Here is an 18,668-nt window from a genome sequence, read left to right on the forward strand (position 1 = left end):
ATAAGGTTTTTAAAAAAATAATCAAAAGTACAAAAAAAAATTTAACAGTTAAAAAATTGGGTATAACAATTTTAAATTATGGCAATACATTTATAAGTATTATAATTTTAAACAAATTATAAAAATCATTAAGTAGTTACCCACATAATATATTTTAATACTTAATCCTTATTTAAGTGTTTGATTACATAATTTCACAGTTTTTTGTCACTTATAATCAATTTTAAATAGATACCTATTACCTACTTAAATATAATACATTCATAACATTAATTTACTGTATTTCAAACATTTAAATTCACTATACTAATATACTAAAAATAACAAAATCGCCTTAAAACTCAACTTTTTTCGCATTATAAAAATTTAAGTTGTCCGTGTTGCATGGACATATGGCATTACTATACTTACCAACCTATATAACACTGACAAAATGGGGTTTGGACGGTTTCTCGTTGAGAAAAAATATCACATCAACATCACCACTGGGCACTGGTCAATATTAGTTATCCACGTAAATTCGTATTATATTTTGTAATATCTTCTACATTTCATCTTATACGATGTATATTATAATTTATAGCCAATTACCTACTAAAATATACTTTAGTGTTATTTTTTATACTTAACGTCAAACACAATCAATTTGTCAGAACGGAAAAACAGAATAAATCAGTACCTAGCATAAAGTGATATCCATTTAACGTTAGCTTTTTAAATTTTAATGTCAATTGTCAATTACCTACAACAATATAATTTGGTATATTAATTATACAAATAAATTCAAATAATGGATAATAGATACAGATTTTAACAATTAACATTAATTATGCACAAATACATATATTTTTGAAATATAAAAAATAAAATTATTTAGACAAAGTTTCCTACGAGGTTAAAAACATCAATATTTTTACCCATTATCATTTTAAATTTTTTATTTTCAAAAAATATGAATTAAAGTAAGTACCTAGTGGATTTGAAATTTTGAAAGTGTTTCTAAGATATCGTAACACTGTAACAGTAATCAAAATACTTAAGTATAACTTCTACTGTTCTACTATACTGTCCATACTTATATATTAAATTTAAATTTTGAAAATAAATTGATATTTTAACGAAAATATTGACTTTAATTGTTTTTTCCGTAGATAATTCAAAATATATTATTTGTAGGGACTTAAAATATTTCGCGATTTTGATTTGTTATTTACAACTCATGTATACAATGAAATTTTCAAAATGTTTAAATAAATTTTAAGTTATTTTTATTATTTATCTATGTCACGAACCCATTCATATAGACCTAGGGTACGACGGTATTGACATAATTTTATAACAACATAGTTTATTAGTTTAAGGCCCGGTATTACAATCATCGGTTATTTGCCGGTTACGATTCAACGCTTCGTAAACTGTTCCAGCCTGTATTACAAACGTCCGTAAAGCAAAAAAGGGATGATTATGTTTCCATTAGCTTATTGACCGATATCGGGTGGTTAAACATAATACTACAGTCCTTTAAAGCTTTTGATTGGCGATTAAGTTTTTGTTTACTTTTTTTTTCAATATTTTTATGTTATCAATTTGATAATAAAATTTGTATTCTTGTGTTTACTGTTTACTTTACTCATTTGAAATTTTGAATATTTTTATTTTATACCTTATAAAATTATAAATTTGTATTTAAATTATTATTTTCTATTTTATTTGTTCACTGTAATATTTCATAAAATTATATGTGTATGTAATTATTGTGATTTAATTTTTTGTTTAAAAATACAATTTAACTAACCTTAACATAATTTTTATTTTCAAAAAACGAGATGGTCTCAATAATAATTTTAAAACACTACATTTTTATTTTATTTATTTTTTAAATTGATTATTTTTCAATACGGATAAGCAAAAAAAAAAAAACACTAAAAGGCCATTAACAAGTACACAACACTTATAAATAACACTTTCCAGTACCCACTATAAATATCTTAAACCTAAATATTTAGTACCTATCCAGTATCCACTCATATCCAGCATTCCGGCTTGTGGCTACCACCACTTTGTAGCTGCAAGACAATTGTTTGACAATAACCATTAACCAGCCTGTCACCCTATCCAGTATCCACCTAACCTAACATTCATTATCTAAAACTCGAAAAGTTAATAATTTGGATGACATAATAAATAAACTAAAAATGCATCAGTAATTTTTTTATTTACCTAACAATTCTATATGTAAGTTTATGTATTTCATTTTTCATAGATTGGTGTAATAAATAGGTACTAAGGTACCTACTATGTAATATACTCGTATAATATGTTTATATGAAGTAGGTATTTAAATATAAAAATAAAATAAAAATATAGGTAATATAAATAATATGAGTTGATTAAACTGAATAATATTAATATTATGACTGTCTAAACAGTCTGTCGTCTGTTTATACTGTATAATATATAAACAAATTGTCTATGTTGTACGTTTATAAGACGAAGGCAACATAATAATATGCGAATAATGTATGGACGGCTTTAGCTTTTTCTCTGGGGAGGGGGGGAATATTTTTTTTTACATTAATATTATACAAATTAAACATAATTAAATTGATGAAAATATTTGACAAAATAAAGAGTAAGATGTCTTAGGGAGCCATGACTTCTATGCCCACCCTAAAAGCACCCCCTGGGATAATGGATATCCCAAATGGATATGTTGGATATGGCATTCTTTTAATAGTTTTTTTTTAATACTTAGTTCCACAATGAGTTGTAGGAGACACACAATCTCAATAAGTTGCATACGAATTGCAAAATTATATAATTAGACACCTAGGTATTCGAACTCAAGTCTTCGAAAAACAATATAATAAGGACACGAGTGCAACAGTATGAAAATATGTGCGTACCTGAATATTTAAATGTTTTATATTGATTATAGGATCTCATAAAAATAATTTTTATACACTCTTCAAGTCAGAGCGATGCAACTTACTGCTGCCGCTAACTGCCAGCAGACTTCCAATTTTTTTTCACGCAATAACAGTGTTTTTTCAGTCTCCAGTCATCCGTGCAGTAGCTCTGAAACCCATACATATTGATGCGACTTATGTCGCCGAGCATTCCGAACGCGCCGCTGTCGTCTTCCTGTCCGACGGTCACCTCAAACATGCTCCGGCCCGGTAATGTTTCTACGACCAACAAGTACTCTCGGCGACCGTTTCCCCGGTTCACCCTGCTTCGGACCGACACTGTTTTACTCAGCGACAAGTTTGAGCAAGCGTACCCCTTGCGCACCATCGCTCGGTACTTTGAAAGCAGCGCGTTCAACTGCCGCACCACGTACTTGCCACCGTCCATTGCCATCCTGCTGCGTCGGTCTAGTTCTTCGTATTCGTCACACGTGCACCAATGTGGCGCGATGCCCGCTTGTTCGCACGACCTGCACTTAAGTAAAACAAAAAAAATAAGTTACCAGGATCGTTAGTAAATTATTTTAATAAAGTTTCATAGCTCTTAGGAAGTATTTAATATCATCCTTTCCCCCTATCCGGTTCTATATAATATACAAATATACAATAACCTGTTGGAGTCGGCCAGACGGAACAGGCTGTGACAAGTTGGACAGCCTTCGGCCACAGCAGCCGGTAGGCTACTGTTGTTGTTTTCTTTGTCGTCATTAAGCTGCTGAAACAGCAATTGCTTGAGCGTTAGGTGCAGGTCGAATGGCGACGTCAATCGGTGTTTGTTGGCAGCCAACGCAGCGCGGTGGCTGGGTCGCGCGACCACGTATCCAGTAGGCAGGCGAGCGTAAAAAGCTGGCATCCGATCCTCGAGCCAGCCGACATGCGTCTCGCGTATCGTCCCGAACCGGAGCCCGTGGTCGCTGAGGACCACAGTGACAGCGTTGTCCAGCAAACGGTCGTTCAGCAACTTGGACAACGCGCCCGCCGTCTGCTGGTCCAGTGCCGACGGTGTGTTCACGTCGTTGTGGCTGAACGTGTTAAGCCAGAAAACGGCGAAGTACCCGTGGTGTCTGTGCAATTTGACAAAGTCCTCCACGTAAGCGTACACCCGGTCGGGCGCTGATCGCGGGCCCAGGCAGAAGTTCATGCCGTCGTACTTGACTATCGGCAAGTAACGCTCGGCCGCCAGCATGTAAGGCCGCGAGTAGTAATCCGTCGGCGCGTTTCGAAATCCGTATTTGCCGAAGTTGTAAGTGCCCATGCTGGGTTCGTCTTCCACGTACGCCGTAACGTAACCTACAGTGACACGTGAACGAACTTTACATTTTATGACTCATGTACCAAATATTATATACTCGTACAATATATTACTTATATTATCATAGGTATATTATAGTTACTTATATAGATATTTAATATAATTATGGTAGGCATTTTGTTTTATATCTAGTAGTTAGTACTTATAACTAGTATAACTGTCTTAACTTGTGATCACATTATCATGCCCCCTGCAAGGCTAAGGGCAGTTGTTTAAATAAACAATTCATAATATTAATATATACTAAATATAATATAGTATACAATATATAATAGAAAATAGAAAATTGTGATTTGTCGAACCATACATGGAGCAATCTTCAACCCAAAAATATAGGCATACGAAAAAAGAAGTAATGGAAATATAAAGAGCATATATAATAAGCCAAATATACTCTTCTTTAATTAGAGAAAACGGCTAAAATGATTCGGGCACGCATGCATGACAACGACGACGAAGAAGAAGACATTGTAATTTATAAACATATAAACCAGATGTGGTGTGTTAAACAACAATATCCCATAAATATATCATATCAAAATGGCTAAGTGAAAAGAAAAAACAGGACTGTCGTTGAAACAGCTAGAACATTGATATTTGACATTTGCTAATATATTATAAGTAGGTATTATTATTATTAATTAATATCGAATGAGTAAAAACAATACCAGACACCAGTAATACCACAACAGTATAAACATTAAATATCATCATTATCACCAGCTGTAGGTATGTATATACACTATACAGTATTGTATTATAGTACAAAAAAATAGTAAGCTATCTTATGAGTTATGACTTACGAGTGGGCGCTATTTCGATAAAAATACTGTGGGAACTATACCCTCAAATTTTTCAGTTAGCCTTATTTTTAAAACTATTAAATAAATAATGAGTAACTTCACCCCTTCTCTACAACCCACATTCAGTTATCATATATAAATTTATAATGATAGATTTGTATACTACAATGAAGTCATTTGGACAGCGCAAGGTATACCTATTACATTAAATGCGTAGGTATTTAAAATCCAATATTATTATAATTTGGCCGATTTCTTAAATTGGTTGTCCTGAAAATGGATAGTTTAGGCAGAGGTACATAAAAATATACGTGTTAAAGAAAAAATGTAAATGACGCCACTGCTTTGTGTAATCTATTAATTATTGATATTAAATAACAACTATAATTAACCATAAATGCCATATATTGTGAGGGTGATAAAAACCCCTAAACAAATCTATGCTTATGAGGTATATTTTAAAGTCATGCTGAACATATAAAACATAGCATGATTTTTAAATCATAAACGCCAAAAAGTCAAAAGTATATAGCTATATTTGTTGAGTATGATATTAAAAATTAATTAAAATATCATTATACGTGAGACCATAACATATTTCTGAAAAGTAAACATATATAATTAATGACAATTATTAATTAAATCTCACAGAAACGCCGATTCAGATTAAAGAATGTAAAAATCAATTCAAGGACGAACTATTAGTCGTTGAATATAAGATGGTATGGTATTAGGCATTAGCGCAATATTACGCTAAAAGCGTAGCTAGGATTTTAATATGGGGGAGGCCAAACCCAAAATACTAAAAAACATAATAAATAATTAACAATAACATTTCATTTTTATATTAAGTTGATACAGATGATGTGGGGGAGGGCCGGAGGGGTATGGACCACTGGCACCCCATGCCCACGCCACTGGTTAAAAGAATATACATTAAAACCGCCGGACACATAATTTAAAATGTAATCGGTTATTTCTAATCGTATATCCCGTATGGAGCTATTAACATTTGAAGAGGCGATAATCGGACATCGGGATGTCATATGAATGATTTGAGATATGATATAAATAAAAAAACCTATACCGTTGAATAGAATAACATTACGAAATACGTATATTATGTATATATACGGAGATACAAAATTCAGTCTACTAAATCTACTCAATCTTCAATTTGAACAACAATCATTACGACGTTTACTATAATTAAAAATAAATAATTCTTACTGCAATTAATAATATTAGGTATATCGTATATGACTTAACAAATTACCTTTATTTATTATAACTACTACAACATTATTATCTATATATTATATTCCATTTTCCAATTATTTTTGATCGACGATTCATAATTACATATTTAAAATGTATAGGTATAATTATATATATAAAGATACTAATAGATCTGTGTTATAGTTTTATAATAGCTATTTACCTCGATTTTTGAAATCTTTCCACAGAAATGGACATTCGTCCATCTCGTCTTTGGGACTATTCCAACATCGTTTAGTCATTTGATTAACAAACATGCCAGTTAAAATTGGAACAACGTTTGGAAACGTATTGTCGGCAACTTTGGTATATCCTTCAAGTGACATAAATCCATGCGTTTCTAACAAACGATATGTTATAGGCATTGATCGTATGAGATTTAAGCGAGACAATGAATCTATGGATATTATTAATACGCTGGGTTTATCTGGGATATCTGCATTTCGGAATCGCCTTTGACCTTTATCAATTACCATTGCATGAATGTCTTTATAAACCGTCGATTTTAATTTATCACCATTTGGTCTCAATTCACATGTTACCAACATATATTCGACTGACTTGGGAATTATTTCTGAATCGTTTATGGGATAACATTTTGGCTCAACTCTAAAAAAAATACGATAAAATGTTAAAATAAAAGGGAACGCTATACAGATGTATTCGTTGTCTCTGTATTCTACATTTATAATATAATTTCGTTGTTTTTGGTGTTGAAATAAATAACTTAAACTACAAATTTAAAGATAACATTATTCGTGTTACTGTAGGCTTTTTCAATATTCTAACTTTAAAGCTCATTTGTTATAACTGGATACAATATAGGTATCTAAAAATTTAAAAACATATAAAAGTACCTATAAAACAAAAATATCAAAAAAACCGACGAATAAACATGAACAATGTCATATAAGATTGATATTTTTTTTTAATAAATACAATATATCAATTTTTGTATAAGTATAATATGTGATTATTGATTTTTTAAAACGTACACAGGTGTATAGAAAAACTGTCGGTTATTACAAGTACACAACTCTATAGCTTACATTAATTATATTATGTAACTATGTAAGAATGTAAGATTGATAGAATATAAAATATATCTATAGAATATTAGTAATATTACTAAATAAGTACTAAACAGTATAGGCGCATCTACATATTAGGTACTCTATATAGTCTATAATACTATAATATACTACCCAATCATGAATCAAATATAATTTTTTCCTCATGACAATTTATTATAAATGTGCTTAGCAGTTGACTTTAATATAAAATCAAATAAATACTAAAACACATAACAGTTAATAAAAATTATATTAATGTTGAAATTTGAAGTAGTTCTTAAGATTTTTAAATTACAGCCACACTTAAATTAAAGAAATGATTATAGTATATTTAATATTAACATATTGAAGGGGACGCATACCCAGCTCTCAGAGTAAACTGACGATAATGGTAGGTACTGGTAAACAAACTGTTATAGTTAGAATAGTACCAAGTGTAGTTTATTACTATATAATAAACAATGGTTATATGACATACGTATCAATTTTTCATAATTATTTGGCTTTGGTAAATTTCCGAACTCTATGTTTCAATATAGTGTATATACTATATAGTATATTATATAGACTAGGTACCTAGGCAATACACAAATTATCATTATCATCAATATTATCGCATATATTACATTGTCATTATGATTCTTAAACATTAAAATACAAATACTTATGTGAAATATTTTACAAAAAGACGAAATCATTTGGAAATTTAATTTATTAAATAATATAATTATAATTTTACTAATTTTACTAAAATTATTTAATGACATGTAGATACTTAAATATGTTATCATATTATATTGCAACATTTCATTAATACAAAATCCAGTATGATAGTTATTAATCAATAAACAATAAAAAGAAAATTCTCAGCTCAGACCTACTCTATTCATAATTTAATTAAGTATCTAAAAAAAATCAAATTTTTACAACAAACTATGTATCATACTTTAGTTTAAGTAATGTATTATAATATGAATCAAATGAAATAATTTAATAAACTAATAAGTAATAACTTAAGTTACTGTCAGACCAATGGCCTTAGTCGCCAGGGTTTTCTTATTTTTGTTTTTAATAAAATAAGATGAAAAATTATATTTTTACACATGTATTTGAATTACAATATGACGTATGATCAACAAATCGTTTATATTTTTTTATCTATTCTCATTGAACTGTACCATACAAAAATATTATTTGAAAATATATAAAATCCCGGATTTTACTGGTGTAGTAATTACACGATTACTCTTATTTTTAATGTAAATGATTAAAGTCTTGAATTTTAATATTTTATATAAAATGACAATAATGCAATGTCATCACTTGTTTAGTACTTTTTTTTTATTTGTAGGTATCTACTGAAAATATTTTTCTTTGTAAATAAATGATATGTGCATTTATTTATGTGTTGTTAAAAATTGACTAGTATGAAAAATATAATAGAAGTAATTCTTCGATCTTATAATAACTGAATGACACAATATGTATGACTCATTCAGCAATGAATCTAATATCCAGTAAATAAATTATGGTTATGTTTCGTCATTTTATACAACGATTAAATGCACATTTTAAAGTGCTTAGCTTGTATAATTAAATAAGATAATAATTTAAATCTGAAATATACTTAGTTTTTTCATAAGAAATAATTTGTACAATTGTAGGTTACCTACCTAATTTTGATGCAATCTTATATGTTCATATTAATTAGTCAAAAATTATACCATATCTACCGTTCATACCTATAAAAAATAATTAAAAACTGTAAAACTTAACTATCCTAGTATAATTTATATCATATACAAATCATAAAATTGGTATATACTATATACTATATAGTATACAGACATACAGTATACCTAAGCATAAAATAGTGTATATTAAAGTAAGGATGATCAATTTGCGACACGCTTGCTCTTTATAGCACATTTGATATTATTGAATTGCATACTAGCTAGTGACTATAGTGAATATAATTAATGTATAATTTAGTAGCATAATTTTTATATAAATTTCAATATGAATGACCGCAACTGCGAATGCTTACGCCTGCAAACAGTCACCGATGAATAATGACATACGTCATACACCAAAATCTTTGGTTTTTAATGAGTCTTGAACTATTGTTGAAAATTTTACTGTATGTAAGCGCATTAAGACCATCGAGTAGTATAGGTACATCGTACATGTTACATATTATTTTATTACTCAATTTTATTTTATGATATTGGTGAATATTGGTGGCGGTAATCACGGAATTATAGGTTATTCACAACAGTAGCGTCCTCATGCCTGAACTTTGGGGTAGGGGGGTTGATCCTCCCCCGTTAGTACACCACTACACAACAACAATATAGTAAAATATTATAACCCATAAGAGTACAATTTCTTTGATAGTTTATCGTGGATAATGGTTGATAATTTTGAAAAATTTGTGTTACCTTATTCGACAACGTACCTATACCTACATATATTATATACTTATATTAGTTATTACTTATACTAGAGTTGTTCCAATGATTTTATTTTATTTTATTATTTCTATCAAATATAATGTTATAATATTGAACTATTAACGTAGAATCAAAAAAAAAAACTAGAAGCCCCTAGTCGTATAATGCTAATTGATGCATAATATGTTGGTTTCATGTATGAGTATGAATAATATGAACATAAAAATGAAACAATAAATACTAGTAAGTATTTGGTATAGGCGTATAGCTACTTGTAAGTACTATAATTAATATTACCTATATGGTAAATTGGCAATAAGTGGTGATTTAAGTGTTCTGTGTAGTGACTATATGTACCAATAATAAAGTAATATAATTTATAAATTTCATATTAAAATGAAGGTTTTTCTAGTCACGTTTATGGTATAAAGTATAAACAATAAATAACATATTTATCATATTTTGATCATCGACAAAATATGTAAAAAAGCGATAAGGGAATCCCGTTGTCCGTAATCATTGAAATTATATTGATTGACGAGAGCCCTTATTTAATGTGCACGACTTAATAATTCTGTAGCAATAACATTTTTCTTTAAAATTACAGTAAAAAAAATAAATAATTAAAAAAGGGGAATTTAGGTAACTGCTTTGCTCTGCAGTAGGTTTAAGTAGGTATCGTGCGTACATCGTCATTGAGTAAGTCATTGTAGTATATTATATGTGTTACATTTGAATAATCTATTTATATTACATAAAACTTTTATTTTATAGGTATCATATTATTTAAATACTATAGGTTAATATCCTAAATATTTTCATTTTTTAAATTTCATATTATTATACAAAGTGAAACTTCTAAATATTGGATTCTCTTATTGGTCACTGAAATTCGTTAACTATTCAGAGGGAATCATTTTTTGAATTTAATAATAAATGGTAAATTCGTAAAAGGAAAAAATATGCGCTAGGTTAAATTAAATTATAATATTATTGTCTTATGTTTTAATAGTATAATATTTTAATAATTTAAATATTTTAACAATACATAATAAATACATATAAAAATAGGAATGCATAATATAAATATAAAATATAAATACAATTAATTAAATTCGTTTTTAAACGAATTTGTTATTGTTTTATTATTTTAGACATCGACACAGCGTAAACATGTTTTTCTGTCGTCGTTTTGTTATTATTTTTAAATTAAGATTAAAATAGGTGTCCGTCATTCTTCGGAGGATTCCCATTGAAAATTAATGAAAATGTCCTCGTTTCGAAAAAAAACCGTCCGCTATTGGGAGCTGACCGTTATAGAAGGTTTCACTGTATTATATTATAATACTTATGGTGCAAATATTCCAGTTGCCAAAGACAAATTATTTATTCAAAATCAATAAAAAAAATTAAACTCATTGATAAATCAATACATACATACGATAAACGTTTCTAAGCGAAAACGAGTTATCAACCTACATAACCAAGTTTATTTCATAATATGTTATTTTTATATTACAATTAATTATTTTGTAATAATATGTATAATCAGCTAGCTAATATTTAATGTCTCTAAGTTGTATTATTAAATTACAATGTGTAATATTAGTATATATATCTACAATGTATTATTAATAAACTACACAAAACTTACAAATATTAACGATTGGTACTAGTTTAAAGTTTAAACTCAAAATCTAAATAGGTTTGCTGAAGTCATACCAGCAAACCATTTTGAAACTATTTGTAAATTGTTTGCAACATTTAAAAATTATCTTATTTATTTAATACCGGACTGGGAAATGTTTTGCAAATTTTGAAAATCAATTTGTAAAACTAACATCGCAGAATCTGTTCTGCTGAACGAACATTTTTTATGATGTACATTAGTAAGACAGAGACAACACATACGGGTATGGCGTCCTTTTAAAAGCTTTAATATAGATACTTACTTGTAACGATCGTCATCTTTTGGATTATTCTTGAATTTAAGTTCATTTCTAACAATTGGCGAATAACAGCAATTAACAGTTGATTTTAAAATTTGTGAGTGAAGTCTATGGTTAATTTTAAAAGTGTAAGACCATTTATCTGCATCAAGGATAACGCTGGTTAATGGCAATGTTGAAAAACACTTTGGGGAATTGCTTTTTTTAATTAAATGTTTAATTGTCTTATCGTAGGCACTAATGTTAGGTATTCGGCAATTGTCATTCCACACGACATATCCTTCTTTCACGCTATCATCAATTTTTATTGATATTTTTGTATCTATAAAATTAATATAAATTATTTGAATAGCTAATATAAACATCAAAATATAAAGTCTGTTTAAAGTAAATATTATTAATAATATTAATATTATAAGATTACAAAATGTATATTACTATTATCAGTTTTGATGACATTCCTATAGTATGAATTGTATTCAGCAGAATGGTAAACTATCGAATTTTCAATTTCATAATTGTTATTATCACTAAAATATAATAGAAACAAAGTTGTCATAAAAACCACGTATAGAATGATTTTGATTGCATCATTTGTACACTTCCTCACTTTTTTGTTTTCATTCATAATTTAAATTTCCTGCAAAAACAGTATAAAACATTTAAGATCATATAACTTAATCAAGGTTTTCAATAAATTGACAATCATCATTTATTAGTGGTGTATAAGTTTTAATAGTTTGAGATTTGAGGGGAAAGTTTAAAGCTAAGGTCTATACCTAGCTTTTATAGTTACATGATACTTTTATTTTTAGTTTTCCGATTTCCGTCAAAATGACCCTCGTTTATTATCACCAAGATCGTTTTCCGCCAAAGGTTATACTTCGATTTCCACAAAAAAAAAAAAATAATAAATGATTTAAGATGTTTTTTGAGAACTCTTATCTAAATTTAAATCCGTCAAATAGTAATGAATACGATGTATGCACCTCGCCTTGTTTCACAGATATTGATCATAAACTATTATCTATATCTTATCTTATTCCTAATTATTTTTCGTTAACATTTTAGCCACGTACTATTTATTGAAATTTGAAGCATCTCCACCGAGTAATGCTGTTTTTAGATGTTTATGCATTATACGCATGCATAAATTTAAAATTGTTGTATATTAGCATAATATGTTCACGGTTACTTGATATCACTTCAATGGTTTAGACTGATAAGTTCAAACTGATAGCGAACAATAACTCGTCAATAATTATCCGCGGATAACGCTGCGATGAAATAATAATAATAATAACTTAACACTAATCATTAACTATCATAACCTTATATATAGTAAGCTCTCTCCAACTCTACCACAAGCTGCATAAGCTTACAGGAGGTAGGTTAATTAAATCTAAAACTAATCATTTAATATTTAATTATGTAATTTATGTTTGATTTTTTCAATACATATATAAAAAAATTAATAAATAACGCGGAATATAACTGATATAAATTATAAGGGGTAAGGGTTCTCAAAAAATATCTTAAATAATTTATTAATTATTTTTGTCGGAAATCGGAATTTGGATCTTAATCTTTGGCATAAAATGAGGGTCATTTAATCGGAAAATGGTTACTCCCTTTATTTATTTATTTATTTTTTTTTTTTTGAGCAGACTATTAAACAATTGGAGAAAGCTTAACCCTCCCCATTCCAAGCCGTTTGCGCCCATGTATTCAGTGGTGTGGCGTACAGGATTTTTGATCCCTAGGCATCATGATTGAAATGTATACTAGATTAATAAACTAGAAGTGGTGTTCTAGGGCGTTGGCTGAGTGGCTTTAATTAGATATATTGTCATTGGGTAAAGAGTAAACTATAATGAAATATATATATATATATCATATATGTATATACAATCAAACATCATGGACATTGCATGCATTGTAATTTTAGGAAGTGGTTGGGTTGTGCAGGGTTAGTCAGTGACCAATGTTAATATACTAATACTACCTAATACATATTAAAAATTATCTGGGCCTTCACAATTTATAAATATTTACCATGCCACTGTAGTGTACACTATAATAATATTAATAATAATAATTATTATTATTTTAATAGTTTATTATTTTATTGTATTGATAATGAACAGTATTATTTAGTTTATTGTAAAATAAACACGGGTAATCAAATAGATATGATATTATCGACATATTTGTTTAAATTATATTATTTTTAATAAACTTAATTTGAACGTTAAACGTATGAGAAATTTGAATTTATAATAATAATCGATATTCGTTAAACTAATTGACATCAATATAAAATAGAAAAACAAAAAAATAATTTCTAACAAGACTTATTAGTATAACCACTTAATTTGTTTAATTATTTTATTTAATAAGATAAAAAAATTATATTATATATTAATAATAATTATTATATCTTAATTTTAATAAAATCTTTTCCAAAGGAATAATATTAATATTAATATCTAACTTGCTTAAGATATTTAGTATTTATACTTAAAAAAAAATCAAGTGGTAGTTACAACTTTTAAGTTGTTACCAGTGGCGAATGTAGGATTTTTTTTAGAGTGGGGGGGCAACTTTTTTCATATTATTATATCTATTCATAATTCATATCATATAATTTTGTATAAACAATTATAGGATTTGATTTTAGGCCTTACATACATAATATTATAACTACTGTCAAGGAGGTATCGACCCTCTCCTCGAACCCACCACTGGCATATACTACTATACAAGGTATTTAGGTAAATACTTGACATAATAGAAATCATTTTTAATTTTTTTAACTTTGGATGAGTTATATCTTATATCTATATTTATTATCGCATGTTAGTTAAATACTGAGTGTTAGCCATTAGGTCTGATTATATATTTTATTTATTTATTTACTATGGCATTATTTCGAGAGTAAACTATTTTAAATCATAATAAATAAATTAACTAACTATGTGATGATTCGATGTTATTTGAATTTATTATCATTGAATCAATGCGCAAGTTTTAATTTAATATTTTAATCAATATATTAAGCTATAATTATATAAATATTTAAATGTAAAAAATATATATTAATAATTCAAATATTTAAATATTTTCATATCTCTGTTCATGAAATAAAATATAAATCATACATTATAGGCATTTAGGTGATTACTAGGGTGCGGATTTGTATGTATTAAAAATTCAAAAATATGTACATATATATGTATTTAATTTTATTCAAATATGTAATTAAAAATACAAGATATGTAAAAAAAATGTGTTTATTCTTGACAAAAAAATTTTAAAATGAGTATATTAAAAAAGTACGTAAATATAAATTATACAACACTACATTATATTATTATTTTATTAATATTAATTAGGAATACATTAAAATTAAAAATTAAAAAGTAAAAATTTCAAAGTAATTAGTAAGTATTCATTCATTGGAGTTTGAATCTCAAAATAACAACTCATAATATAAAACGGCGATATATTACTAATTCTGTAAATAGCTCAATATTTAACAAAAATATGTAATATCAGTAAAATATGTAAAAATATGTAATTTAGATTAAATATGTAAAAATATGTAATATCAACCATAGCTTAAAATAACCAGATAGTCCTGTAACATATTTCTGTAAAGGAATCATTCAAATATTATCATTCACGACAAATATGTAAATACATACAAATCCGCACCCTAGTGATTACCTATTCAGGCACGAGTATTTAGTTTACAACTTAAAAATAATTCAATTTGTATTCAGGTGTTTTTAATAAAATTCAAGTTACACATTTAATGTTATACATCATATTATATATATTAAGGTATTAAAAAAATAAAAGTTAGGTAATAAAAGTATATTTTAAACTAGCATAAGAATTATATACATATGTCATATATAGTGCAGTATATGTGATCTAAATTATATAGATATATAAGATATATTTATTTTCAATTTTGTATTGTGTATATGAGTATACATTATATCGTGAACGAAAATAAGTACACCAACAATACGGCACTTTTAAAATATTTCTTATGAAGAAAAATCACAGGGTACATATTATTTTATCAACCGGACCTATATTTCACTTCCTTTAAAGATAAAACAGTTATTGAAAAATAAAAAAAATGATTTGTAATATTTATAATTTGGATATTATAATAAGTATAATTTAATATTTATGTTATAATAAAATATAAATAAATTGTGCATTAATCATTAATTGATCTTCGACACTATACAGGTATAGAAAATATAAATTAATGCACCTATGAGTTATGACTATATTATATGTACAAATATATAATATAAATTGTATATAAATTATTTTCTTACGACGGAATCAAATGTACGACTATACTAGTATCCATGTATTATCAACTTATCAGTTATGTTTTATTTTATTAGTCTTCAAAGTTAAACAAAATATTTATTATTATACGACTTTGAGTAGTGTACATGGGTATATAAAGTTCAATGAACTGTTTAAAAAAAAATAGGTTACTTATTAATAGTAAATAAGTATTATGAAATTTATGAAAATTCTTAGTAAATTTATAACCTATATAAATATGCAATTTGTCATTTATTTAAAAATTATAGTTATGTAATTAATATAATTATAAATGTAATTATTTTGAAATAAATTCGTATTCTACCCAAGTACTACAGGTACAGTACTATAGAGTATAGGTTTCATAGGTATTTATGTATTTTCTTGAAACTATTGCCATTTGTTTACAATATTATAATATATTTTGTTTTATATTTTATCATTTTACGCATTTATGGTTTATATATAGGGACTTGGTTGTACAAATGTATACTTTATGTACATTGTATATTCTGTATCATACATTTATTTATATCAACAATTTGGTTAATTTGGTTGCAATTTATTGGTAACAGTGAAACACATAGTTTTAAGCACATATTTAAATATTTTATATTTTATGTATAATCGATAAAGATAAAATAATAAATAACACATTTTTAAACTATCCAGCTGAGACATTGCCCCTAGTTAGGGATGCTAAAAATAAACTATGTCAAAGAGCCCCTATGGTTTCACTTATGTATAATTTTAATGTATTTATTTTGTTCTAAAAAATATTTGATTTTATAAAATAGTTTATTATTACTTACTCGTTGTATTCGCATTAAAATTAAAAATAGACAATTAGTATAATAAAGTAATATAAATTAAAACATTTACAACATTTACACCCACTCACATAATAAAATTAAAAATAAACACTGATTTTTTTTCTATTTTACTGTTAACATTAATTTATATTAGGTATATTTGTGTAAACTAATAATAATAATAAAAAAGATAAATTATAAAATATATTATATACTCCAATACATTGCACCAGTACTATACACTTTTTATTCTAAATATTATTCACAAATAATGTAAGTGTATAATATAATAAATAATAATTAAATAATTATAAATTATTATACAGACATACATTAATAACAAAGATAAAATAGGAATATAGAATAAGCCCAGAACTGCGGAATTAACGACTGGCGTGTCTGCGCGGTATTGGCGCATTGAGCCATATTATTAATATTTCCACTGCGACACAGCCACTATTATATACAGTTGCTGCATTGCTGCTAGGTTTTACTGCGTTAATATCACGCTTATCATCATTATTCGTACAATTGTACGATACCAAAATCGTGCAGTGGCAATGATGAAAATAACCTGTGCATAATATTACGTTATTATAGCAGATGCCCGTCGGAGTGATTTTCGAAACAATCGTACTAAATAAAAATATTCCATATTACGGTATAATACGATATTTATTCTATAGGTAACCGTAATTAATATACAATCCTGCATTTCACGGGATCACTTTCAAATTCGACTATAATATCAGGGTAGCGAACTGGCCGAACGGTGGATTATTAAATTTCTTTAAGTACCTACCTATATTATTAATATAAGTATACAATATGTTCCAAAAGTCCCGTATAACTCTTACTTTTTAGTAAATATATCAAATATCAATATATTTAAATTTTAAATGCATTTTTTAAAGTAATAAAAATGGAAATTCTGATTGAACAACTTTCAATTTTGTTATGAAATTACATTTTTAAATTTTCAAGATAGTTATTTTATTGATAATATTTTTTAAAACAGTTAAAAAAATATATTAAAATTGAATAATATCCAACCGAATTATAGCAAATAATATTTTAGATTTTATAAGAATACAATATAGTTATGTTTATGTTACCTTGCTAGATAATTGTTTTAAATGTTAACAAAATAGGTACGAAACAAAAATGTATAGCTAAAGACAACAGTACGTACGTCAGTATAATAGCTAGAGCTAGGATTTCAATGCATTTGCATCTTTTTTTTGTAATGTCTTACACGATACTTTTCGAGTTACAAATGTGTTTCACTTAAGTACAACATTTTTTTGGGGCATTTTTACATTTTTTCTGATTTAATACTTTTCAGGTCATTTTTTAATATTTTTAATATTTTTAGGACATTTTCGAAACATTTCTCATAGTATGACTAAACAAATTGACTTCATTTATATTTCAATATATTATGAAATATAAATTATTTTCATTTTGAATTTAACATCAGATAATCCGGTTTTAAATTAGACAAAGCTAAAATTTATCTTTATGTCACACCATCCAATTAGTCAAATGTAATTAAATTTTAACTCATTTTTTTATAATTAAATTTTTTTTACATAATAATTTGAATTTATTTAATAAATAAAGCATTTTTCGGTATTTTTACGGGCATTTACATAATTAT

The 18,668-nt window shown here is 26.9% G+C and overlaps 1 protein-coding gene across 2 annotated transcripts; it reads right to left on the reverse strand.

Annotated features, from left to right (window-relative positions):
- Positions 1–128: 128 nt before the first annotated feature.
- On the reverse strand, positions 129–17,408 carry LOC132922196 (uncharacterized). 2 transcript variants are annotated; one of them, XM_060985573.1, is made up of 7 exons: positions 17,009–17,408; positions 12,448–12,477; positions 12,276–12,367; positions 11,841–12,159; positions 6,526–6,971; positions 3,581–4,259; positions 129–3,439 (listed from the first exon to the last, which is right to left on the reverse strand). In XM_060985573.1, the coding sequence occupies exons 2-7, from the start codon at positions 12,459–12,461 to the stop codon at positions 3,001–3,003; spliced, it is 1,989 nt and encodes a 662-aa protein (XP_060841556.1). In that variant the 5' UTR covers positions 12,462–12,477; positions 17,009–17,408; the 3' UTR covers positions 129–3,000. The 2 variants fall into 2 exon arrangements, with proteins under 2 accessions (XP_060841556.1, XP_060841555.1); XM_060985572.1 differs by having other exon boundaries at positions 12,276–12,477.
- Positions 17,409–18,668: the final 1,260 nt, after the last annotated feature.

Source organism: Rhopalosiphum padi, chromosome 2 (genome assembly GCF_020882245.1).
Source record: "Rhopalosiphum padi isolate XX-2018 chromosome 2, ASM2088224v1, whole genome shotgun sequence".
Classification (NCBI taxonomy): Eukaryota; Metazoa; Arthropoda; class Insecta; order Hemiptera; family Aphididae; genus Rhopalosiphum; species Rhopalosiphum padi.

Coding starts and splice junctions, on each gene's coding strand:
- LOC132922196 (XM_060985572.1), bottom strand. CDS start 12,465: ATGAATGAAAACAAAAAAGTGAGGAAGTGTACAAATGATGCAATCAAA. Junction 12,160..12,275: donor TGTCATCAAAACTGATAATA/GTAATATACATT, acceptor TTAATTTTATAG/ATACAAAAATATCAATAAAA. Junction 4,260..6,525: donor GAAAGATTTCAAAAATCGAG/GTAAATAGCTAT, acceptor GTGTCACTGTAG/GTTACGTTACGGCGTACGTG.